Source organism: Columba livia, chromosome 1 (assembly GCF_036013475.1).
Source record: "Columba livia isolate bColLiv1 breed racing homer chromosome 1, bColLiv1.pat.W.v2, whole genome shotgun sequence".
Lineage (NCBI taxonomy): Eukaryota > Metazoa > Chordata > Aves > Columbiformes > Columbidae > Columba > Columba livia.
The window spans coordinates 145,566,067-145,591,078 of NC_088602.1; the positions used below are offsets into that span (position 1 = coordinate 145,566,067).

The window sequence follows — 25,012 nt, forward strand, 5'->3', positions numbered from 1 at the left end:
AGAGATCAGCTTGTTTGATTTTGGTTCTTCCTTGCCTCACTCCCTCTTGTCCCTGCCCAGTCTATTAATGATTAGGACACATCTTTAACCCGGGGGAGTGTGGGTGGAATGAAGGAATTTTTGCTTGCACGGTGCATTTTGTCACATAAGGAAAAATAAGCATGTGTGTTCTAAATGATGGAAAGCAGGTGTTTTTCTGCCCTTTCTGTCATTGTACTTACTCTGCCTTCCTCTGACTGTTTTAAATCCATTTGTCTTTTTCTTCCTCTGCTCAAATTCATGTTGCACCTCTCAATATTTGTATCTTCCCATCCTGTGTCTAAGCCTCTCTTCATTTATCAGTGAATAGTGTAGATTTTTTGTGTTACTTATTACCAGGATCTTAAGAAATTAAGGAAAAGTGCCTCAATATTTGTGTGAATGTAGTAAATATGAAAAGAACAGAAAAGTTAAAGTATTTATGTCAAATCTGTTTTTCAGGAGTGTGGATCAGCTTTATGTTGGGGAACATTTCCCTCCCACTGCCTCCCCATTCTTTTTGCTGCTTAGTTTATTCCTTGGGACGTGTGCAATGCTGGTGAAAGAAACTGGAGTCACTGTGTTTGGTGTGTGCTTGGTTTATGACTTCTTTTCCCTCTCCTGCAATGGACTCAAACTGTAAGTAACTTGCTAGTCTTGCTGCGCTTTTCAAGTGTTGCCACCTGTGTGTGCAAAATATACATTATTATATACAGCATTGTGGGAGATGGACTTGCCCTGCTGAATCAGATGGCACATATTTGGCAAATTTAGAAGTCACCAAGACTTCATTCTATATTTTTTGTTGTTTTTACTCTGCTGCTGTCTGATAACTTTTGCTGGGTAAATAGAGCAGATGTGAAGAACTGTTCTCTACAATCCTCAGTTCACTCTGGCAAGACTAGTATTTATTTTTTTCTGTGGGGTTTCTCACTGAAGCATCAACATCTTAACATTTCTCTGGCCTAGCTCCTTCCATTTGCAGCATCTGCTTGATTATTCAGTCATAATGGCATGGGTTGTAGAAATATATGAGGTTTAGTAGTAAAATCAGGTTTGATCCTTTCTGTCCTTACAGGATGAAAAAAGAGGGAAAATACCCAGCCATTTCTGGAATTATTTGAATAATTAGCAGCTCTCAGCAGTCACCAAAGAAAAATCAAATACTTTGAAGTTTGTATCCCTCACCCACTTCGTGTCACAAATAACTATGCTATTCTGTATCCCCATTAAAAGTTAGAAGTCTTTTGTTTGATAGAAGCTGTCTTTTATCCATTTCTCTCTCAAACCATACCTGGTGCAGATCTGTTGACAAGGGAGTGAAGGTAAGAGCTGACTGCCACTGAGAATGGGAGGTCTTGCTCCTGCCAGCACTTCTTGTGTTCCCACTGGTGCTGTCCCACAGCTGCTGGAGCCTGTCACACCCCTGCCTGGGCTAGTCTATCTATTTTATAAAAAGAGGGCACTGAATTTGTGTTTCTGCAGTAGTAAATTAAATCAGCTCCCAGAAGGATTCAGGAAGTGCCAGAGCTGGCACAATGTGAGAGCCGCAAATGCAGGGAGAAGCGGGACTCCCCTTTTTCAGGAGCATTGTGGCTTCCCTCCTGTTTCAGCCCTTCCTCTAGGTCCTAATGGACCTGGTCCTAATGGACCAGGTTTCAGGCCCCCCTACACTCTGGCCCTTCTGACAGCGATTGCAATCAGGAGGCAGGTATGATGGATTGGCAAAGGGTTCCTCCTATTTTGACCTGATAAATATCGTAATGGTGTATCTGGTGGGCTAGTAGCCAGGGAGGAGTTTTCTGGGGACTGATAGCCTGCCTGCCTGCCTGTTAACACTTGCACTTACTGCCTGCCAGGTGTGTTCCAGGAGCTGCCTGGCTAAAGGTAACACAAATGTTAATTAATTGGGGGAAAATCTGTGCCCTGCTCCTTCTCTCTCCCCTCAATCTCACATTCCAAGGGCCTTATCAGGTTATTTCTTTGCTTCAGTGGCATCCAGTTGCCCAGATGTAGCAGTTATTTAGCTTGCAGGAATGAGGCTCTGTAGTCCAGATGTGCTGCATTTTCAGATTTGCTCTGGTTGCAGGTATTGTGCACTTTTTTGTCTCTGTGATGCTCAGGATTTTATGACTGTATCTGACTTTTTTAGGGGGAGGCAGAAAACCAGCAGCCTTCTACATGTTACTGCAACTCATCTCCTCCTGCTCCTTCTTCCAGCCTGTACAGATTTGATTTCTGTTTCAATGAGGCAAAACATCAATTATTTTCTGCAGCAAAAAAATAGGAATGGAACCATATTCTTCCTCACAGTGCTTCCCATCTTACCTGAGGTCTAGGGAACAGCTTGATACAGGAGCACTCATCTTCTGTTGCTGTAGGGTCTCTTCCTCTAGATCTAGTTAGGAATTAATAAATATTGTCCTCCCAACACATGAAGATTGTATTTTGGATTAAATAAAATGTCATCTGTTGTAGTTAGATACCATGTTGTGCTGTTCTCGTAGTGTTCAACCTTTCGATAGGTAAGCATGGAAAATAAAAATCCTTAAATCCTTTTCCCATTTCCTCTTTTTTCCCTATTCTCTGCATGCGTAATCAGGAGAAATGGAGGGATCCACCAGAGACCTGCCCGGCATCCCGCGGCTTCTCCCTCACTGCAGGTCCCTTCGTCAGGCAGGGAGAACGGGAAGCATCGCTTCACTCACCGGGGCACCTGGAGCTCCTGCCACCCAGCATCACCTGAGGAACAGCAGAGCGGTGGCCCTTCTGTGCCCAGCAAAGCCATGTGGGCCATTCGGAGGTACTGCTGGCTACTTGCTGCTCTTGTTGTGGTTTAGTTTGCAGCTGAGCCTACCTTAAAATGTGAAGTCACTTTGTTTTAGTAGTTTTTTTTTCCTGAAATGTGCTGTAATTTTTATTAACGCTACTGGAGAGGGAAGAGAGGAGAAGGTGGGAGAAGGGTCAAGGGAAGAAAGAGGAAGAAGAAATCAAAAAGTGCGTTTCTTCTGCTTGGGAAGAGGAGGCTATCTGAGGGCTATCCATGTCTTGAGACTTTCTGTTCTAATCTGATATTGCTAGGCAATGCTCTTTCCCAGCTTCTCTGCTGAGAAAGCCAGAACTGTAATGCTAGTTTGACTGGGAAGAGGGAGAATATGTGCACGTGTACAATAATGCCTGTAGTGAAGTGAGTGCAGTGTGAGCAGGGTATTATGTGATACTGCTATATGGATATACACGTCTGTGGGTATAATTTCTGCACATGGGTGTATGTACACATGGATATGTGAGTGTATGCATATTTCTGTAAATACACCAAAGCAGAGGTGATGCTCACTTTTGCTTTATGCTTAAGGATGTACATATAAAGGTAAGAGATGGGCACAGGCAGTAACAGAAGAATTTTCACCGGTCATGTCCAGCAGTTCTTGGCATGTTAATTGTTCACCTTGCTGGGGAAGAATGGCCCTCGCTGTGACTCAGGGCCACGCTCTGGCACAGGACTAGCACTTGGTGCCCTTATTCCTGTGGGACAACACTGAGTTAGTAAATGTGACTCAGCAGCCATAGATCCATGCCAGAATGTAAGTTTATTTTCTTTTTAACCTTGGCCTTTGTACAATTTCCCCAGTAGCCCTTGCCCAGTTTGCCCTTTGTTGCCGACTTTTGTTGAAACTACGAAACGGTCACAGCATGTTTTAATTTGGAGACCTGTAATAATGATTTCCCCCACACTGCCTATTCCTTGGAGAAAAAGTGTTGTGTTCCTTAAATAGATCAGGAATTACCTGCTGCAGTTCTCTGATCATGTAACAGCTGGCACCTGAATGGGCCCCATGCAGCACTCCTGAAACCTAGGAAAAAGAGTGGTTTATTGCCACATAACACCCCTCATTACTTAGCTCAGTAGGAGCTATATGCATGTTGTGTGTGGTTTTTTGTTTTGTGTGTTTTTTATTATTTTTTTTTAGTGATCTTCTTGCTGCATCCGTATTCATGGCATATAGATTTTACATGAGATCTGTAACTTCTCAGGTCACAGAGTCTGTTTCCTCTACCTGTAGTTTAAGTGGTTCAACCTACTTGAGAGCTTCTGCTCTGCAGGTGCTTTGTCTGGTTGATTGACCTGGGGATGTTTGGGGTTTTGGTTTTGTTTTTAGCAAAGAGAGAAGTGGGTTTGGTCATGTTGCCTGTTTGTGTGGGAAGTTGTGACACAAAAATGGTAAGGAAGTTAAGACTTTTCAGAAGGGGTAAGCACTTGCTACTCCAGCATGGAGACTCTTCTGGCTGTTGGGAACAACTTCTAAAGTTGTTCATTTGAATTTATTTCTTCTCCTGTATCACCAAATGGCAGAACAATTAGAAAGAGTGGGTGACCCCAGTTCCTTCTGACATGCCAGGCCAGAACAAGCTGTCCAAAATCTTTGTTTAACATCTTGCCTCTGAGGTTTAGGGACCTGGTGGGGAGGAGTAACCTGAGCACAGATGCTGGTGCTGCAGCTGTGGCAGGATGCAAACCCCCCTCTCTCCCCCTCCCTCCTTCAGTATGGAAGGAGTAGGCACATCTCCCTCTCTCTGCTGTTTGAGGCTAACAGCTTCTTTTGTTTGGCCCCAGAGCACCCTGGCCAGGGCCATTAGAAGAAGGGAGTGCTGAGGCGCCAGGGAGCCGCTGGGCACCTGCGGCCAGTGTGGGGGATGTTTGGAGGCTTCAGGGGCACCCACAGCCAGTGTGGGGGTGCAGAGAAGCTTCTAGAATGCCTACAGTCAGATCTGATCAGCCAATAAAACATGGGACTCTTGTTGAGACTCTGCCCATTGTTGCGGATCTCTCGGAGCGCAATATACAGGAGCAAGATGCTGCCGCCGAGAGCCCCCTCCCCGGGATGGAGACTCCGCTTGCCTTGCCGACACGGGTGTAAGTAAAACTTCTCGCAGGACTGCGAGTGTATTTATACTTTCCGTGCACATATGCACATATAACTTTCCGTGCTCAATATGAGCACGTGTATAAATCATTTCCTCGCACAATTGCGAGTGTATTTTCCTCCCGTGCTTCCACATAAGCACGTGTAATATTCCATGCACATTTGCACGTGTATTAACCCTCGCAGGATTGCGAGTGTATTATAAATTTACCCTCGCAGAATCACGAGTGTACTAACTTTCCGTACTCACTACGAGTACATGTATCTCTTTAAAAATAATCCCACACCGTGTTCAGGGAAGTGTGTACTCCCGGACTCAGAGACGGCTCCAGCATTGTTTTGGTGAAGCCATGTGCATTTGCTCTGTGGACCTCCTGTTGTATTAGTTGCTGCCCCGTAATAATTTTCCTCAACTGATATCCGAACCTGTATTTAAGTCACTTTTGGAGTGCTAAAACCCTGTTTCTCACCGGTTTAGTAAAAGTTGTTTTGGACACTGTTGTCCCTTAAACTAGCCTCAGGGTGCCTCCGTGGCACCCCTTGCTCTTTCCACTTTTCTTTCACTGCTTTCGTTCTCTTTGATACTTGGTCTTGTTTCTGTTTTCCCTGATGGATGCTGTGACAGAGGCTGTCAATATAAAAAATGTCTCCTGTCTTAGGACAAGGGGTAATGGGTTCAAGCTGGAACACAAGAGGTTCCACTTAAATATGAGAAGAAACTTCTTCTCAGTGAGGGTGACAGAGCACTGGAACAGGCTGCCCAGGGAGGTTGTGGAGTCTCCTTCTCTGGAGACATTCAAAACCCACCTGGACGCCTTCCTGTGTAACCTCATCCAGGTGTTCCTGCTCCAGCAGGGGGATTGGACTAGATGATCTTTCGAGGTCCCTTCCAATCCCTAACATTCTGTGATTCTTTGATTCCTTTACCCCTGCTTCTTTCTTTCCACCTACTGCTCCTTTCCCCCCACTCCTTTGCTTTATACTTATTGCAGACACCCTCCCTCTGCCACCGCTTTTGGGAAAGTCTTTTCCTTACACCGAGGTGAAAGCCTCTGGTTTTCCAGCCTCTCGAGGGGAGGCTGCAGAAGTTGTGTTGGAGAGACCACGCACGTGGGACGGCTTCAGAGGGAGCTTGTCCGCGCTGCTGCCAGCTGGCGCTGCTTTTCAACAGCTGCCTCTTGGGGTGTTGTGAAGCATTTCTGCACGTGGCAAATCAAGCTTTGCATGTACAGAGCTGCTTTCTCTTTCAAAAGGGGCTCTCGTGGTGTAAGCTGCTCAGCTCCTCTTTTCCAGTGACTGGCTGTGTGCGATGCACTTGCAGCATCCTGTTGTGTGATGTCTTGGTGTTGGATGCCCAGAGTAGAGCTGGCTTGGTCCCCGGGGCTGAGTGGGAAGCCTGCTGCCGCACACATGTGTCAGAGTTGTGCCCAAAAGCCTTGCGGGAGACAGCCTGGGATGCTGCTTTGAATGAAACTTCTCTAAAATACCGGTGGCAACCTTCTCTGCTAGTTTTTCCCTTGCTCTGAATTCCTTTTTACTCTGAAGGCAGGATAAGGCTGAGTAATTTCGTGTTTTGTGAAATGACAGTCTCATAGAGCCTGGGCAATTTGACCACTGTCTACTTGTCTAATGTCAGTGTTTGCTAGTCAGTATTAAAAAAAAAAAAGTGCTGCTACAGTATTTGCAATTTTAAGAGATCTTCTCAGTTCTCAGCCACATGGAGCATGCTTGTGATTGTATGGAACAGCAAAATTCAATGTATTGCAGGTCACTGACTCTCAAAATGATGTTCACATCACCTGGAGGTTTGTGGCCACTGCCTGATCATGTGTCTGCAGTCTTACCTGTACTCCCAATTGTCTACTCCTCACAGGACAGGTTGTCTTTCTCCAGTGCTATAGACATATTATATGATATGAAGTGGGAAGCACTCAAGGCAATTGGTCTATTGAAATCCAGTCCATATTAAAAACAAGCAAAAAAAAAGTAAATCCTTGCTGAAGCTGAAAAAATATACAGGAAAAAAAAATGAAGTTGCTGTCAAATATACAAAATCAATTACACAATTCCTCCTCTGTAACCGATGTTTCTCTGACTTGTGTAGATCTCTTCTATGGCAAAATGGAGGGGAAAATGTTTTCAATATTTCAAAAATTCTGGAGTTGGAGGGCAGATTTGGCATAGTGAAGTAGCTTCAGGTGCCTTATCTAGTGCACCAGGTTGCTAGCTGTAAGGTCTTCATTAGAGTAAAGTAGTTGTGCACTGCTTAATCTGTACTTTTAAGTACTTGTAATATGGTCAATTAGGTTTCTGTTTAATAATAATGTATTATGTGTCTTGCTACTAGAGCTAACTGAAAAATGCAGGAAAATGTAATGGAGGAGTAAAGGGAATCAGTCTAATTAGCAGTAACTGAAGCTAGTTATGTAAGTTCTTGGTGCAGAGGGGTGTTTGTTTTTTATTGTCACTTGCTCTTCAGGTGTTGTGTGGGTTGCAGCCTCAGGTGCCTTCAGGAGTTAGCCTGGATGAAATAGTGGGTTTTATCACTGTGGATTATTGCAATTTTGGGAGATACTGGCATAAACTACCGAAACGAGGTAACTACGACCTCTTATGAGTTTGATCCATCACCTTGAGCTTTAGGACAGGCTTGTTTAATGCTGCCATCTTCCATGTAAATAAACTGTTGCATTATTTCTTTTCCCTTCCCGCTCTCCCTTCCCGCTCTCCCTTCCCGCTCTCCCTTCCCGCTCTCCCTTCCCGCTCTCCCTTCCCGCTCTCCCTTCCCTCTCTCCCTTCCCTCTCTCCCTTCCTTTTTTCCCTCTGGGTTTTTAGTGTGTGTGTGTTGTTTGTTTGTTTGCTTTTTCTTTTCTTTTTTCCCAAGTGACATAATGAGTGAAGAACTTGCAGGTGTGCTTGGAGCTGTGCCCAGTGGTGTCACTTTAAATGTCTTGTGTATGTGCAAAAGAGACAGAGGGAGCTCACTGCTTGTTAACGCTGTGGGATCTAGGCACAAAACCACATTGATCCAAAATTCAATGAAATCCTGAAGGCTATAGCAGGGCTAAATGTGATCTGATGACTAAACCTGGAGCAATGTTGTTTCCTTTTGCAGCAGCAGGGGAAGGAAAATGGAAAGGCTCTGCAGAATGTGGTGCATTCCAGGGATGGCTGTGCTGGCCCAAAGGTTGATACACTATAAGGAAAAGTATGTTGAGGTCATAATGTATCTTCCCTGTGTCTCTGCACAGCATGCCGGGCCAGTGTTTGAGCTGAAACAGATGCCGTTCTCCAGCATGAAGAATGGAGAGGGAGGGGAGGAAAACCTTTCGTAGATGTAACATGCAACTACGTAGTAATTGCTTGCTGTTGATTTGGCTTTTTCTCACTGGGTGCTTCTATTTCCAGTTCTTGTGTAGCAATGATTTTTTTTTTTTTCCTAAAAAACTAATTTGACAGTATAGCATGTTTCTGCTTCAACATGAAATTCCTGTTCAAAAAGCAGAAGTCTCAGCTGCATTTCTAATGCTTCCCCTTGCCACACAGTGTAATGCTGCTTCCTAAATTAATAACAAATATAGGCAGAATAGTGTGACCGGTTTCCCAGAGATGGGTTTTCACGTGTGCAACCTTTATACCTTTTCTTGAATTTGTTAGATGGAGTTTTGTAGGAGGGTGTGGCTCAGAATAGGGAACTGCCTGAGTTATTGAAGTGTGAGGAAGACGCTTTCTGTTCGATTTGGTACAACTTTCTTTAATAAGTTGTTCTTAGTTTCACTCATATACCCTGAAGGTCAGTGGCGGTTGTGTACACACACAAAGCACAGCAGTGAAAAGCACTCCATGCTTCTGAGAGCACACTAAGGTAACTATTATTATAACTATTTTGGTCAGGATCAAATGTACAACAGAAGAAACACCTTGATACTTGTTGCTGGCCTAAGGGGTCCTTGCTGTGCAACAGCAAAATAGCGAAGAAAGGATATAGAGCTTTGCAAACACTACAGTAATCATTAGTGCAGAAATTCCAGGACAGTGGCCTGGTTTGGGATTCAGTGTGTGGTGAAAAAGGTCTGGGAGTCTAGCAGTCAAAATGATTTCCTTCTTCAGGGAAGCAAAATGAGTAACCTGGAGCATTAAGCAAGGGAGCCAGCCTGGGATTTTCCTTCCTCTCTCACTGGTGATCTCTTGAGAGTTGTGAGGTTTTGAAAATACAGAAGCAAGATTCTAGTCTGTGGTGCTTTGAGCAAAGGCTGATGTTGGATTGCCTCTGTGTGAAAGGAGAAAAAAGAAGGGCTGAATTGTTGCTGGTTATAGGCTGTGATTTTAGTAAAGAGAGAGGTGGATGTTTAACACTGAACTGAGAATAAGACAACACAATTTCATCCCAAAAGACAAGTAGGGCCCTGAGTCCCAAGGTCCAGGAAGGCATAGTGTGTGCTGAAAGATGACAGATTAGTTAAGTGTCATTGTTATCCTGGTCACTGTGGGATGCTGCTGCTATGGTGTTCTGAGCTTTTTCTATTTGTAGCAGGTTTGCTAAGCATCTGCCATTCTTGCTATTTAGTAAGCTTAAGTAATGAATGAAGTTTGGCCCCCTTTGGGGAGGTGTATTGCAGAGGTGGATTTGGCCTGTGGTTTACTCTTCTCTGAACTGAGTTCTTTAGACCATCTTTCCATTGTGAGTCCGAGCAATAGCTGTAGCTACTTCTGTGTCTGTGTCCTGTCTTTTTAGGAAATGTTCGCTAGCAACAATACATGAATCTCTTTCTTTGTCTGCAGTCAATGATGATATTTATTGTCAGGTTCAGACAGTACCTGAAGCCACCAGAAGATTCTGCTAGAGCCTAGAAAGACATGAGGTGGGTGCCACTATGTTTAAAGCCTTTGATTCAGCCAAGGATTTACGTGCTCTGGCCTCTGACTATCTTCAAGAGAAACCTTGTGCAATCTTGGGAAAATAATTACATTTCTCTGTTCCCATGGCGTGTGCTGGAAGATGAGGCACAGTAATGCGTGGTTCTCTTCCACCTCCACTTGTGCGAAGCGGTTGTTGTTTTAGGACTCCTCCCAAAAAAAGCCAAGCACTATCTTTCTTCTGCGTGCTTGTGGCATTATGTGTCTTAATCTTTGAAATCTGCAAGTGCTGTTTCAGTACAAGTAACTGAACTCATTGCTTGATAACTAAAGTTTATTTAAAACCAGCACCACTTTGGTATGGTGATGACTAATGTTGCATGCACACACAAAATCGCATGTTTAGACATCATTAGGCTGCAAAATTATGCACTCACCAAGCAAGAAAGGCCTGATTTAATTTTGACCCTGTTGTGTATTTATATCATGACAGTCTTTGATTACACTATCACATACCATTTTTATCCGCATGATCCCTGCCCTGTTTATTGCTCAGAATGGATGGTGCTCACTTAATGAGCAACTATTCAATATTTTGTTTCTTCCTTGTCCAGAGCATGGCCCAATGCCTTATTTACTTCACGTTGTTCAAGTCCTGCTCTGAGACAGATTAACAACTTCTCGATAATTTCTCTGTGTACAAACTACCAAGTGCTGGTATTTCCTCACAGTTTGTTGCTTCAGTCTGTAATCTTTTAAAGTACTTTTGGCATAGCTTCTGGATGTGTAATTTCCTTGCTTTTCAAAACAAGTAAAGCGAATAGCCAGAAATTTTGCAGTGGGGAAGCACATGGGTGTGAACAGTTAGACTGAAACCTTTGAATCTACATAATTGGCATCGACTGCATGAGGAAGCAGACTGGCTGGTGGCAGCAGTAGATTGTGCTCTATAGGAGTCAGCATGAAGAGATGGGGAACTTTTCCCCTTAAGTATTTGCTGGCTGAGGAGGCACAATGACATGATGTTCCCTTCGTGACTCAGAGAGGAATAAACCCTGGGTTGTCAGTTTTTTCTGGCAGCCCCTTCCTTCCTCTCTCCCCAGTTTGTTGTCCTGCCTTGTCTACTCCAGCCTGCCCTCATCTCTTTGCTTGCTTGCTTCTCCGTAGTCATTTAATTGCTTCCAATCCTTGCCTTTTGAATCTTGTTGCTTTCCTCAAAAGCTATTGTGATTAATTGCCTCTCCCAGGGTCCCTCCTATACTCCTAGCCCCAAAGTCCTTGCCCAGCCAATTCAAGGGCCTCCACCTATGTCCTTGTACTGCACATCACATCCTCCACGTGGTCCCCACTCCTCCCATCTTTCAGATTCAATCTTCTGCTGTGGGAGCTTTGCCCAGCCAGGAGGCAAGGCCCCTCTGGGGTTTTCCAGCTCTCAGCAAAGCCTGGCTTCTTTTTGATCTCTCTTCTCCAGCTTTGGGGGTTCAGCTCTCCTCCACCCTATACATAACACAGGAGTTCTCCCTGGGCTTGAGGAGGAGGGAGCGTGGAGAGCCAGGCAAAAGCCAGGAGCCTGCTCTGCCCTGGTGGTCAGGGTGGTGCAGCGCCACAGTTGCTTGCACTCTTGCCTTAATTTGTACATGGAAAAGCAGGCATTTTTGCATGCACTTGTTTGAATAAAAGAGGCTGGGTTTTAAATTTGACTTCCTTCGTTGGATCATTTTAGCTGCCGTTCTGGATAGTGCATTTTGTCCTGTGATACAGAAAAACAACCCTCTCCCTCTTTTTAAATCCTTCTGAGGAGGAAGTGCAAAGTAAACAATATCCCCTGGACTGTTAACATGTGACAGTATCAAGAGGCCCTGTTTATTTCAGTAAGCAGCAAATAAACTGATGTACTTTGGCTTCATGTACATTTAATGTCAGAAAAGGCCAAGACTGATTATATTTTCTTAGCTGATGACTTAACATGTTTTAGCTACTTTTTTTTTTTTTTGTGGGGGGAGACTTTTTAGTCTTTTAAAGATCCTTTAGACTTTCATTTAGTGCATAAAAATCCATTTTTGTGAATTCATAAGTGGAAACTGTGCCTGGGATGAAGAACCACACTGCAAAAAAAAGTCATCAGGAGGAAAAGCTAATGAATGTGGTTGGTTTTTTTCTTCTCCTTCCCCATCTTTTGAAAGATGCTGATCACTTATTCATTCATGTGCAGAGGGAGTGTTGTGTTTTGTTTTTTTCAGGTTTTTTTGTTTGTTTGTTTTTCTCTCATTAATGGGAGTTGCATTTAAGCCCTGCAGTTGCAGTCACTTCGTTGTCTGTCGGCCTCTTCTGTTCCCTGTGTTGCTAATTGGAAATCCCCAATTTGTAGGTGCAGTCTGTGTCCCAGAGCTGACTCACAGGAGACTCTGTTCATTCCCTTTACTTCACAGGACTGCCTTTCTATTCACAGTTCATGGCAGTCTCATTAAACCCCTGTTTGAAATAGCATTGTGCCTGTGTTCATTGGCTTTGTCTGAAAACCCTGTAAACCAGTGTCAAGGAATTAACAGCGGCTGAGAAACAGAAAAACCTTAATAGCTTGCCAGATCATTTTCCTTGCAGTAAATCTGGGTTAGTTTGACACAGAATGCTATTTCAGTCACCCAGAAAATATAAAAACCAAACCACAACACCTGAAGATAGATGATACCCGGATTATTGCAGGTATTTCCCTGGAGCTAATCTAACTGAACAATTTCTTTCTTACATCTTTGATTTCCAGGCACATTTTTGCACATCTAGCAGAAACTTTCAGGCTGTTCTCAGGAGTGAAGGGTTCAGCTGTAACTGCCTACCTCATTAAGGACTGATGCTTTCTGAGCTGGTCCGTGTCTCCTCTGTGAACCTGGTAATCACAGCAGGTATTAAGTGAAGGACAGCACAATCTCAGGACTAAGTTACGTGGCCTTAGGTTTTCACAGACTGATACAAGCAGTCATTTGCTCAAAACCATGAGGACACCTGTCTCATCAAATACAACTTGAGGTGGATGGTTCCAGTTGTGTGATGAGTTTTACTTTGATGAAAAAAAAAAAAAAACAAACAAAAAAAGTGAGGTATTAGTATAGCTGGTGAGATTTAATACTGGGTTTAAAAAGACAAAATCTGTTAGCATGTCTAAAGCTTCTCCCATCCTCCTAGTATGCTTTCCAAGACAAATAGATTCTTCCCTGACTAGAAACTTAATCTTCAACTTAATCTAAAGAAGAACAGTAGTAAATCCATTTTCACGTTTCTAATTCAGTTATCCCAATATTCTTTTCCAACTAGTGCATTAAAAACCTTAATCCTCTACTTGGCTTGGAAATGCTGGAACACACTTTTTTCTCCCAACTGCAGGAGAGTCGCTGTCGCTGTTCTTTTAAGCAATTTCCAAAACGTGAATGTCCAGGAAGCTGCAGCACAGAAGGGACCCTTGTAAATGCATATTCCACATTCCCAAACGTCCATGCTGACATTCAGGTACTGGCTGAAGTGAGTTTTGAAAGACAAGGTTTGTGCTTGGATTGCTGCTATGGGGTGTTTGCTTTCCAGGTCTGACAGGTCTCGCAGCATCTGGCCACGCTCTGCTTTGCCTTATGAGTTCTCATTACCTGCTGCAACTGGTCATGGGGCAGCTTAAATGAAAATCTTCCACTGAAATATGTTGTGGTTTTTGTTGTTCTACTTTTTTTAACCTCCTTAACCTTGTTTAAAGCTTTGGTTTGCAGCGTGTTTGCTGTAGGTCCTTTGTTCAGGCTGGGGGCTGAATGTCTGCTCAAATCTCTCATTTTGTGACCTATGAATCCCTTGTTTTTGCAAATAAGCTGTAGAGTAAGGAAATATTAAGCATGAAATTTGTACTTTGAAACCAGCTATGGTAGCACTTTGCTTGTACTGGTACAGAAACTATGGAATAAAACACAGCTCATTTTAATCTGTGAAAGATGCCAGCAAGCCTGCTGGGTGTTCATTTTAGAAGGGAAAATTGGAAGGAAAAACCATCTTTTCTCTGTTTTCCATGGAGACAAGGACTTTATTGATTGTTCAAAATAAAATTCAGGGAAAGAGTAATTATCAGTCAGAGGTGGGAGAGAGAACATTCCCTTTCTTTCGCTCCCATAAAATGCAGTTTTATCTGACCATACAACAGTGTTACACGTATCATTCTTGCAAGACCATGTTTGGATATTTCTGCAGAGGCAAAGCAGCTGTGAGATGGTGGGCTTGGGTACTCTTGCAATATTTTGATGTTGCTTTATTTAATTGCATTTACCATAATCTCTGTCTAATCTCATGACAGCAGCTTGAATCACTGCAGTGTCTGTGGGTTATCTGTAAATGTTTGGAGCAGAGATGTTTCTTTTGTATTTTGGTAGTATGCTCAATTCATTTGTTGTTGTTCTTTTCCCTCTTTGCCCCCATTCTTTCCAGTGTCAATTATGTCATGCATTTATTTCAGATGATGAATTGCTTAGACTATAAATCTTTTTGGTACAAGCATCAGGAATTTTCATCTTTAGAAAGCTGTCACCTAGTCTGTGCTTTCAGTGGCTGCTAATGCTGGTCTTTTTAATCTGTCCATTACAGATCAGCATTCCTTTGCTGATCTTGGCTGATGTACTGTGGATTCACTATCGTGACCCTGCTTATGATCCTGAATGGTATCTCCATCAGGGAATTACTCAATATGGGAAACCAAATTCCTTCATTTGTTGCCCATATAAACTTTTGGAGATGATGGACAACTTTCCAGCCAGAAATGCAGTTGGTCTAGTGCTATGCAAGAATATGAATATAGGAACTTCCGCATTATACTTCTTCAGGAAAAAAAAATATAACTCTTTTTACTTAATATTAGGATTGGTCTGTGGAGCTCATATCAGTATATTCAACACAATAGAAGAACATTGTGGGAATACCATATCAAAACACTGGTTCATCTGGCTCTGGTATCTGTTTTCTGACTGTGGTCATTACTGGATGCTTATAGAGAAGAAAAGAACGGGAATGGGGCCAGTATGTGGTTATCTTTTCTCACAGTGCATGCTGAACGTGTGCCATTCAGTGGTGCAGTCTATGGATTTGGATGCTTTATCTGGAGCACTGTGTTTAAGACTCTCCATGGACCCTGTCTTCTGTGGAGTTGCCTAATTCCCTTTTTAGAGCACTTCTCTCCTCTGACTTTGAGGACATCTTGTCGCAATGAGTTCTGTGACTTAGTTGCACACTGTATGAAGAAATCTTGCTTGAAAACGGCTAATTTCATTGGGAGCTCTTTGACTTTGTGTGATAAGAAGTAGAAAGTAATTTATCTGGTTCACTGCCCCAAGCCCTTCATAATTTTATAGTATCTTTATATATTCTGCCTTTCCAAGGTGGAGAGAAAAGCGACTCCTTGTGTTTGATGAGCCTTATTACCCTTTCCTGTACTTCTTATTAGATCTTTTGGAAAATGGGCAGGGGAGGGTGACAACTTGGAATAACATGATGTACTCTGGATGCAGGGACACCTTGAATTTTTATTTAGTGTATTATTGCTTGTTGTTTATGTTCAATTTCTTTCTAAATGTGACGGATGCTTATGCTATTCCGAAGCTGTGTTTTCTGTGCTGATTTATGGCACCACCCTTGTTTTCTTTATTATATATTATTTTGTTCTGACTGCAGTCTGTGTAGGTAATTGAGATGTACAGTAAAAACATGAATAGAAAATCTGGGTATATTTTAATGCTGCGTTTTGAATCCTGTGTGTTGGCTTTGGCTGAAGAGCATCCTGCAACTGGCCTGTTCCTGATTACATGGGAAGGGCTGGAGCAAGACGCTGAATTTGGCTAAGGTGGGCCCAGGCTGATTTCAGGGCCAGAGGTGACACCATCAAACTCCGTAGCAGCTGTATCTGGGCCTAAGTTACCCAGATATAGGTTTACGATATATCCTCCCTTTCTTAACCGCTATTTGGAGATGAGTAATAGCTCCAAGTTAACCTGGCTTGGGCAAAGCTCGTGTGCTGCCCACAAGATTGAGTCCTTCTCATTGCTTTTTGTTTGCTTTAGCGGTTTTCTCTTCTCCGTGGTGTAGTTACAGTGCAAAGGGGCTGCAGCTGGTGTCATAGCTGGTGTCCTCTCCATCCGAGTGTCTGTGCTCCATCAGCCAGGGAGACGTGTTACCTCTGAACCAAAGGGCAGAAAGTCTGAGCGTTTGCCTGAATTCACAAACAAAATCTGTCATAAAGCAGAGACTTAATCCAGGATTTCCCAAATCTTAAGCAGCTCTACCTCAGCAAAAGTCTTCCAGTTTTTGCGGATAAATTAACCATTTCTCACTTAAAATTTGCTGAAAAAATAGAGTCCCCTATTCCTCTCCCTTTTCCTACAAGCTGAAAGCTTCAGCATTTGTTGTTTTCAAGTATGTAGATGTAGGCAGTGCAAGCCATGATAGCTACTGTGCCAGGGTTTTCATGTCACTATTTGTTGCATTATTTACTTTGATCTGATTTGGCCTCTTGACTCCACCAAAAGTGCCTTTCAATTTGAATTAATTAAGAGAGCTGCATTTTCTTCTTTCAATTGCCTTTAAAAAAGAAAGACTCCCAGATGGCATTAGGGAAGGAGAGAGGTGTTTTTTCTCTCTGCACAAACCATGTTTTTGTCATAGACCAAAGGCTTTCTCTGCCCTCCATTACACTTTGGGAGTCTGCTGTTTTAATGGATTGAAGGTGCTTTCTCCCCGGAGTTTGGAAATGCCAGAACTCAATGAGAACCCCTCAGTGGCATCCCAGCACAAATGAGCAGCTTTCTAATAACGAAGATGACTTTAATATTGCAGCTTCCTGTCTCAGCAGAGCACTCAGTTAATTATGAGGTGTGAATAAGGAATATGCTTCACAGTGTCTTGGCAATCTTCTGAGTTCACTGATCCATAAACAAGATTATTCCCTAATAGTCCTTCATCTCTGCCATTATTACACAAGGATGTTCAACTTTAAATTAAATTAAAAATGATCATCTTTAAAGTTTGTTGAGCCACAGCTAATCTTTTGAGAGTGCTTCCAGGATTAACTATTTTTAAATTGCTTAGTTATTTGGAGAGGGGAGAATTTTTTTGTCGTTCCTGCTGTGCCATTTTTATGAAGACCACATTGTAGCAACTTTCTGCTGGGAAATGTGAATTAGACCTGGATTTCTTTCTTTTCAAAGTCCCTGATACTGTCAGGCAGCTGATGTTTTGCGGGGAGCTGCTTCATTAAGGTACATGGTGGTTTTTTAGTGTTCTTTCAGCTGCTGCCAACCAAGGAGCAAGGGACTAAATTTGGTTCCCAAATGCCAGCTGTCCGGCCCAGCTCTGTCACTGGCCCTCAGACAGTTTGTAGGAGATGGAAATGACACGGGCTATTGGCACAAAACTGTCACGCGATTTGCAGTCTCTGAGGGTTGTGCAGAGCTACAGCTCCTTGAAGACATTTTTACCATTACTAGGAGTGTCACTGTAAATTTTTAAGGTCAAGAGGAACCATTTATGACCATCTAATCTGAGCTGGAGCATGGTGCAAGAGACAGAGCTTCGTCTAAGAATTACTGTGTGAAGCTTGCATTTCTCTTTGAGCTGTGTCGCACATCTGTCAGTGAGGCAGCGCAGCCCTGACTTGACTTGATGTGGTGGAGTATTTGAGGTATCTTTAGGTGGACGGTTGCAGTGATATGTGTGCCTACTTCTGGCCTGATTTATCTAATTTCAGCTTTCAAGCACTGCATCTCATTATGTCTTTTTTTCCGCTAGATTAAACAGGGCTCTCCTAGCTGAAAGTTTTGCAGTCTGTGATAGTTGTTTTATCGTTCTTGCAGGCAGAGTGGAAGTCTGGGCTCCCTCTGGGTATGAATAACAAGCATTTGCTATTGTGATGCAGTTTATGTACTGGGACCTGAACAAGTCTCAGATTAGGTAGTTTAGGTCCTGCTAATAATAGGTCTGCAGTGGCATAGAATTGGAGTAAGTGAAGGAAGCTTTCTAAACCCTTGCCAATCTTCTTTTTGAATTTTTTCCTGTGGTTGTCATGCTAAACTGTTTCAAAGCAGTCAAATACAATTAATTTTTGCAGTGCAAAATTTACATATTGTAAAAGTCAGTACTTTGCTGAGTAAAACCAAGTAGATTAAAGAAAAATTAGCGTATCTTTGATAATAAATCCCTATGGGGCAACAACGAGATCTTCCCATGTGTTTGTTGTGTTTCTAGCACAACACTGTTTCAGTCTTAATTGGAAAATTAGTCATATGAGGAGGTGCACTCGATTCTGCATCTGCACACACAGCTGACATTTGGATGGTGCGCTGCTCTTGATCTTACAAGCATTGCTATGGAATCCTCAGTGAATGCAAGTGCCCAGAGTCTGGAGTTGACATTTTGTGTGGAAGGGCTGCGAGTGAACATGGGCTCTTTGAAATGTTGTGCTGAGCCCTTGTTCACAGTAGTAAAGTTTGAGTAAAGGAGACGGAGAAAATTTGGATAAATCATCTTTTTTAACACAAGATTGTCCCTCACAATATAGTTCCTAGCAGGTTTTGTATTGAATCTAGTTTTAGAAACAAGCAAAAACATAGACATGTATCTTTATTTCACACTCATTATGTTTTATAATTAGGAAGTATTTCTGCTGAAGTCTGTTCTCTGCACTTAGAGTGTGCAGGAAGCTCTCAGGAAAGCAGGTATGTCAGGTGTTAACCTACACTGATGACGATTCATTGGTGAGATTTAGTCAGATTAAAGCACAAAGTAATATGATTAATTTGGCTCTAGGGTCACTGTTCAAGAATACATAAGATGGAACATCAGCATCATTCCTTTATACCAGCAGAGACTGTGACCAAGTGGCAGACTATTCCATGGATACAATTATCTTTTACATAACAAGTTTCATATTTTCACATTTCATTTTTTTTAAGCATCTGTCATTACCTCTTCAGAAACCCCTTACAAATTAGAGGTGCATCTTGCATAACTGAAGAGCAATTATTGTTCCATTACTAGGTAATGAAGTGCACACTTGTATGGAAAGAATGATGACTCCAAATATGATAAAGTTCAGCAAGATTCCCAAGATAATTTCTAGAAGTGTTTTCTACCTTCAAAGCTTATATTTTAATAGGTGGCAGATCTTACGTCTAATATCTTCTTTAAAAAACTATTAAGGAAGAAAACACATATATGAGAGCCTGAAAAAGGGATCAAAATCAAGAGAGATGTTTTGTATCATCATTAAAGGTGCCTCCCTGGCATGGCCCGGAGTTTGAGGTTACTGACTTTGATTTAGTGGGGTGGTTTGAAGTGTGCTCTGGTGTGTTATTGTCTCCCTGGTAATTCTGCCAGGACATGGAGGAGGCTTCTGGGGAGGCAGGAGTCCTGGGAATATGGCATGGTCATCCCCCAAGTTAGATTTGAAGAAGACTTTAGTTTTCGACAGGATTAGGTTGCAGGGCTCTTGAGCGAGTCCAGATGGTGCTCCCAGGGCCTGCTTTTGAGTTGTGGGATTCCCGGCGCAATCACTCGGAAGCGATAATGCTCTCTACCAATTAGGGCTCCCAAACACTGAAGTACTTGAGCAGGAAATTATTTTGAACGTTTAGTCCTCACGTTTAATGCCCTTTTGAGTAGAGCTTAGTGTGATGATCATGACCTGCTAATCCCCCTAGCAGAGTCCCCCGGTAACTGGGACACATAATCATGATGATTACTGGGTCATTGCGACCAAACAGCTGGTGTCGATCACTGTTAGCTCTATTTGTGCTCTGTACAGCTGAGGTTTCTGCATCTCTGGTATCCTTGTGACAAGACTCTGGCCTCTGCAAGCTTAGTGAATGGCTAACAGTGCAGATCTGACTGACTTGCTAAGCCTGCCTGTGGGATTCTTCTCACCTTCTTAAACTTGGCTTGGTGAATTTTAGAGCATTAATTTAAAAAGCTTTTTCCAATCTGTTAATGCTTATTTTCTTAAATAGCTTCTCTGATGGGAGTTGCTGTGGCTTTAGAAAGAAGAGAGGTATACTCTCTGATTCAGTAAAAGAAAAAGCTCAAAACCTAAATAAACCAATGCACTCCAGAAGATATTCTGCAGGTGGTCACTTTTTAAAGTAACCTTCTTTGTTCTGTCAGAGGAACATCAGATGGTAAGGACTACTCAGCTCATCAATCAGACATAGTCCTCTGTTATCTAATCCACTTCATAGACTAGCTCAGTGCTGCCTCATGTCCAGTTGGATCGTCTCTATGGCTCTTCTTGGAAGGCTGCTCCACAGTCTGACAAGTTTGACTGGAAAGCTCTGTTTTCCCAGTCTAAATGCCTCAATGGCCAATTTGTGCCCACTTAACCCTTGCATTTGTGCATCTGTTTTGGTCTTCCTTCCTTTGTGTGCCTGTGTGTTAAAGTGTAGATGCACAGAACTAAAAGGACTGTCAAGTGAGCTACAAAAGTGTAAAACTGTGTTAAAGTGTGAGAATCCAGCAGCAACTCCTTTTAAAACATAAGTGTTTCTGGAGATGGGACACAGAAATATTGCCATGGGTTGTCACTAAATAAAGTAATAACCTTCTTACTGGTGTTGTCTAGGCAAGCTTTGTATAGTGACAACGGCTGAGACTCTCCAGAGAAGCTGCCTTTGCATTTGCCAAGGAGAAGGGTATGTTTAGACTGCTTGTTTTTTGTTTTTGTTTATTTCCTTTGGTCAAGTGCCATGAAAATCTCAGCAGCTTCAGAAACTTATGCTTTTCATTCTGACTTGCAGCCATTTTGAGAAAGCACAGAGCAAAAAACATCAGCAACTGCAAATGTGTGGGATAGAAAACATACCACGAGTATCCCCACAAAATATGTTTAAGGTCTCTTTATAGGAGAATGAAGCAGTAAAGAACCTCCTGCTTTATCTTGGCAACTTGCAAACAGGAAAAATAAAGTTGAGCTATTTTGGATAGTGGCTCATGCTTATGCTGTTTTGTACACTAGTGCAAAACAATTATAATTGAGCCGAGAACTGAAATTTAAACTGTACCTAAAACTTAAGTATCAACACTTTCGCATCATGTTAGTCAAGAAACTTGCTGCTTCTTGCTTTCTTCTGGACTCCCAGAGGCATTATAGTTCTCATTATATTAGGCCTTTTGGAGACCACAACTCCCTTTTCATGAGCATGTTGGATAAGTTTCCTCTTCCATGCTGATGGGATGTTTCTTGCCCCTTGTGTCAGTCTGAATGATTGTGTTAAAGTGATGTAGCCTGTAAGCAAAGCTAATAGGAATCGTAGCTTAAGAAGAGTATGGTTGTCTTTCCTTCCTGGTAGTGTGCTTCGCAGAGGGATCTGTGTCTTTTTTGCTGTCTCTGCTATGAATTTCCATCCACAAAGTCCTGTAACAAGAGTGTCTTTTACTGAGCAGGGGTGATTTGCTCATTTTTGGCCAGACAGCAAAAGGGCTGCTGGATCCCTAGGGGAAGGGTGGGCACTTCCATAATCTGTCTCCCTTGGAAGGTGTGTAGGCAGTCATCCTCATGCCTGGCACAACCCCAGGGCTGACTGACCTTTCTTCAGCCCGTAGGTGAAGTTGGGGCTTTCCTTCGCTGCGTCTGGCCTCTGGACACACTGGGCAATACTGTAGCGTCTGTTTAGGTGACAACTGATGATAAGACAAGGGGCAGTCGCTATAAACGGGAACACAGGAGGTTCCATTTAAATTTGAGAAGGAACTTCTTCATGGTGAGGGTGACAGAATACTGAAATAGGCTGCCCAAGGGGGTTATGGAGTCTCCTTCTCTGGAGACATTCAAAACCCGCCTGGACACCTTCCTGTGTAACCTCATCTAGGTGTTCCTGCTCCGGCAGGGGGATTGGACTAGATGATCTTTTGAGGTCACTTCCAACCATTCTGTGATTCTGTGATGGGACGTAGTTTAGGTTGCTGCTGAGAGAGGGAAAAGTCCTGTGTGGGCTGGGTTTTTCTGTCCGTCAGCTGTGGAGCAACAGCTTCAGAGGAATGGCGTTCCAGCCCTGCACTAAGAAACACCCATCACTCAGCAACGGTACCAGCTCCTTTTTAGCTTAAAGGAAAAAAAGCTGAAGAGGAAATAACTTGGAGCTGCATATATTAGTGGTCTGAAGTGTTTCTGGCTCAGAGGAAACAAAATAAACTTTCCGCATGAGCTTGGACGTGTGGTGCTCGGCTCCTTTGCCATCCTCTGGCAGCAGTGTGAGGTGAAGGCATTTGGCACCTTTCAGTATTGGCATCAGGAAGAGACTGAGGCTTCTTAACACCTCCCAGCAGTTCGGGTAACTTTAATTTCCTGAGAGCAGAGGAAGGAATGTTGTCCTCCCTGCTCCCTGGCAGGCTTGGGGAGGTGAATTCCTTTGTTTTGAAAACAAATTTGATCTGAAAACATTCTTGTCCATAACAAAAATAGACTGTGTGGTAAAGTCTCTAAACCTGATGTGAGGGAGGAATGTTTCTGTCATAAGGAGGTGCCTTTGGTGCCTGTCAGGCAGTAGATGGCTCCACACATGGATGTCATGGTATCTCCTCCGAGTAGCAGCCACAGTATCAGCTATGTACTGGGGTTCAAAGAGCTGGAAATGGACGAGCATGAGGGGTTTCAGATTTCCTTTATAGTCTTCTGTATTTCTGATTCAGTAAAGTCTTTTATATGCAGCTATTTATGTTAAGAAACAAAGCCTAGACAGCTCTGCTCCTTCGGTTCCTCTGCTCTCCTGCTTCCATGCTGTCCTCGCTCTGGGTGGCTCAAATGGAGAGGATCTCTGCTCAGGACGTGTGTCGGCCTTTTGGATAGAGCCCTGCCGCAGCCTGTGGTGAATTGCGATGTCCCCTGACCTCCTGCCTTTGGGTAATTGCTACCATTTTGCTGCTGAACTCACAGCTTTTCAGGCTGTTCTTTCTGTCTGCAAAATGATCAGTCGCTACCCCGAAAGTTTGCTTTTTGGTGATATTTTTAAGGGAAATAACAATTAGAAAACCAGAAAATAACGTCTGATGTGAATGAGTACCCTTTATTTCACTTTCTACCTCTGCCACATTGGTAGGAGATATTAATGGCTTTCCTAACCTTAGATCACTCTGATGGAATGGTGTTTATGTATTATAGAGGAATTAATGTGTGCTGTTCAGTAGAAATTAAATTGTCACTTTAGTTCTACTTTTCTTTTGTCCACAAAGTTGTTGAGGAAATGGATGTATATTTATGGATTAGGTACCTGATGTAGGAAAATGCTCCCAGAAGACAGCAAGGAATTAGCACACGCAGGCCATGTTGCAAATTGCATTTAAATAGCTATTGCCTTCATTTTCCCACACTTGAGTGGAAAATCATGCTGCAGAGAGAAATAATGACTCTGTGACAGATCTTGAAAGCAGTACAGCTGAGGTGTCCTTACAATGAGATACGATTGGTGCGGATCGTGTATTTGGATGTGGCAATTGTGTAGGTGTGGTGAGAAAGCAGAGAAGGGCCAGGATTAACAAAACTGGCTCTTAAATCTCCATCTTCCATCTCTAACCAACCTAATACTGCATAGTAGACTCATAGTCTAGTAAAAGCACTGCTGACAGATAAAATGCTGCGTCTTCCTCTTCCTCCCCCACCTCTCTGCCCTCCCGGCATCACCTCTGCCATCCTCTGCAGTGTTTTCTTTGAGATGGCTGGTGTGTTGTCAAATCCTTTTGTTGTTTTTTATTTTTTTTGGGCAGTGGTGTTTTCCTTGCTGTGAAACAAAAGATCCAGCTTTACTCCCTTCTTCTTGCTGTGTGAGTTTTAATTAATGTTTTTGCAAAGTGTGTTAAGATCCTTGGATAGCAGTGCGGTTTTGGCAGTGGTTCAGTCTCCTGGAGAAAAGCATATGCCTTAGAGTCTAGGAAAAAACATAATCTAACAGGTTTCTGGCTAGAAATAGACAGGTTAAAAAAAAAAAAAAAGTGGGGTTTAAAAAACTGCTTTTCTTTGACTCCTGTAATTTGAAGCTCTACTCTCATAATAGCATATTTTTTTATGTAAATGGGGTGTCTTTTCTCCTGGAGTTGGGAGTCATCCCTGTTGAAATCTTGGGAACAATGTTCATTTTGCAGTGTTCTTTCTCTGAAACTGTATTTCTTTACCCAGCCTGACCATTCACTTCTCTGTTCTTGGGATAGAAATTAAAAGGAAGTTTTGAAATGTGTCAGTGGTCTTCTTAAAAAAGATGGAGTGCATCCTTTTTTAAGCAATCAAAGGAACAGAAGCCACAAAGCCCTCTGGATCGGTGACGGTCCACAGTGGGGTAAAGATCCTGAATGTATCCCACAAAATCTGTGCCATGGCAGTCTGTCTGTCTGTACCAGCCCTTTTTCTCAGTCCCCGATATTAATGCTTTGAAGCAGGTTTCAGGCTGTTACTGCAGTGCTGAGTCCTGAGTCAGCAGTGGGACAAAACTGGTGAAATGATTGCCCACTTCTCAGTGTTAAACCCAAACGTAAGAACAGTGTTTGCAATGTGTTACGGGGTGGCTGTTGCGGTCCCTTGAAGTCTCAGCCCAGGCTCCCGCAATGCCCCTGCAGCATGGAGATGCTGTGGGGTGGGCATGCACATGGCAGATGCTGCAGAGCTGTGAAATGGTCTTGCAGATTCCCTGTAACAGCATGGATAGAGAAGTCCTGAAGAAACACCAGTTGGGCAGGTGTTGGTTTGGTTTGTTTTGGGTTTTTTTTCGTAAGCTCTCATTCTCATAAGAGCGTTGGTATGGGTGTTTGGGGATTTTTTTTTTTGCATGGTTGACTTGAATTGAGTGACTGCCAACAAAATACACTTTAGGAAACCAGTGCTAGGAATGTTAGGAGTCACAGCTGCAGTTCCTGCAGAGTGGTTAGCTTCATTTTGGGAACAATTCTACATTTTCCACACGCTTGCTCTCAAAAGTGGCCATGAAGCAGCTTGAGGACATCTGGAAGGCTGGATAACTGGTACTTCTGCAGAAAGCAGGGAAGTCATTTGGGACGGAAAGCTGTATGTTTGTTTGACAAAAATGTTTACTTGCTGGTGAAGTTCTCTTGTATCAAGCATAGTTGCTAACTCCTTTTTTGAGAGCACAAGGAATTTCCTATGTCCTACTGCCTTTGTAGTGGTGGTGATGCTGCAGTTTTTCTCAGTGCTAGGCACTGCTAGAGATTGT

The 25,012-nt window shown here is 42.9% G+C and overlaps 1 protein-coding gene across 1 annotated transcript in view; it reads left to right on the forward strand.

Moving 5' to 3' along the window:
- The window catches only part of TMTC1 (transmembrane O-mannosyltransferase targeting cadherins 1), a 150,405-nt gene that overhangs the window by 15,756 nt on the left and 109,637 nt on the right, over positions 1-25,012 (forward strand). The window contains exons 4-5 of the mRNA XM_005500319.3: positions 481-657; positions 2,621-2,821. Of these exons, the coding sequence (XP_005500376.2) occupies positions 481-657; positions 2,621-2,821 (378 nt within the window). The remainder of the gene's footprint in view (positions 1-480; positions 658-2,620; positions 2,822-25,012) is intronic.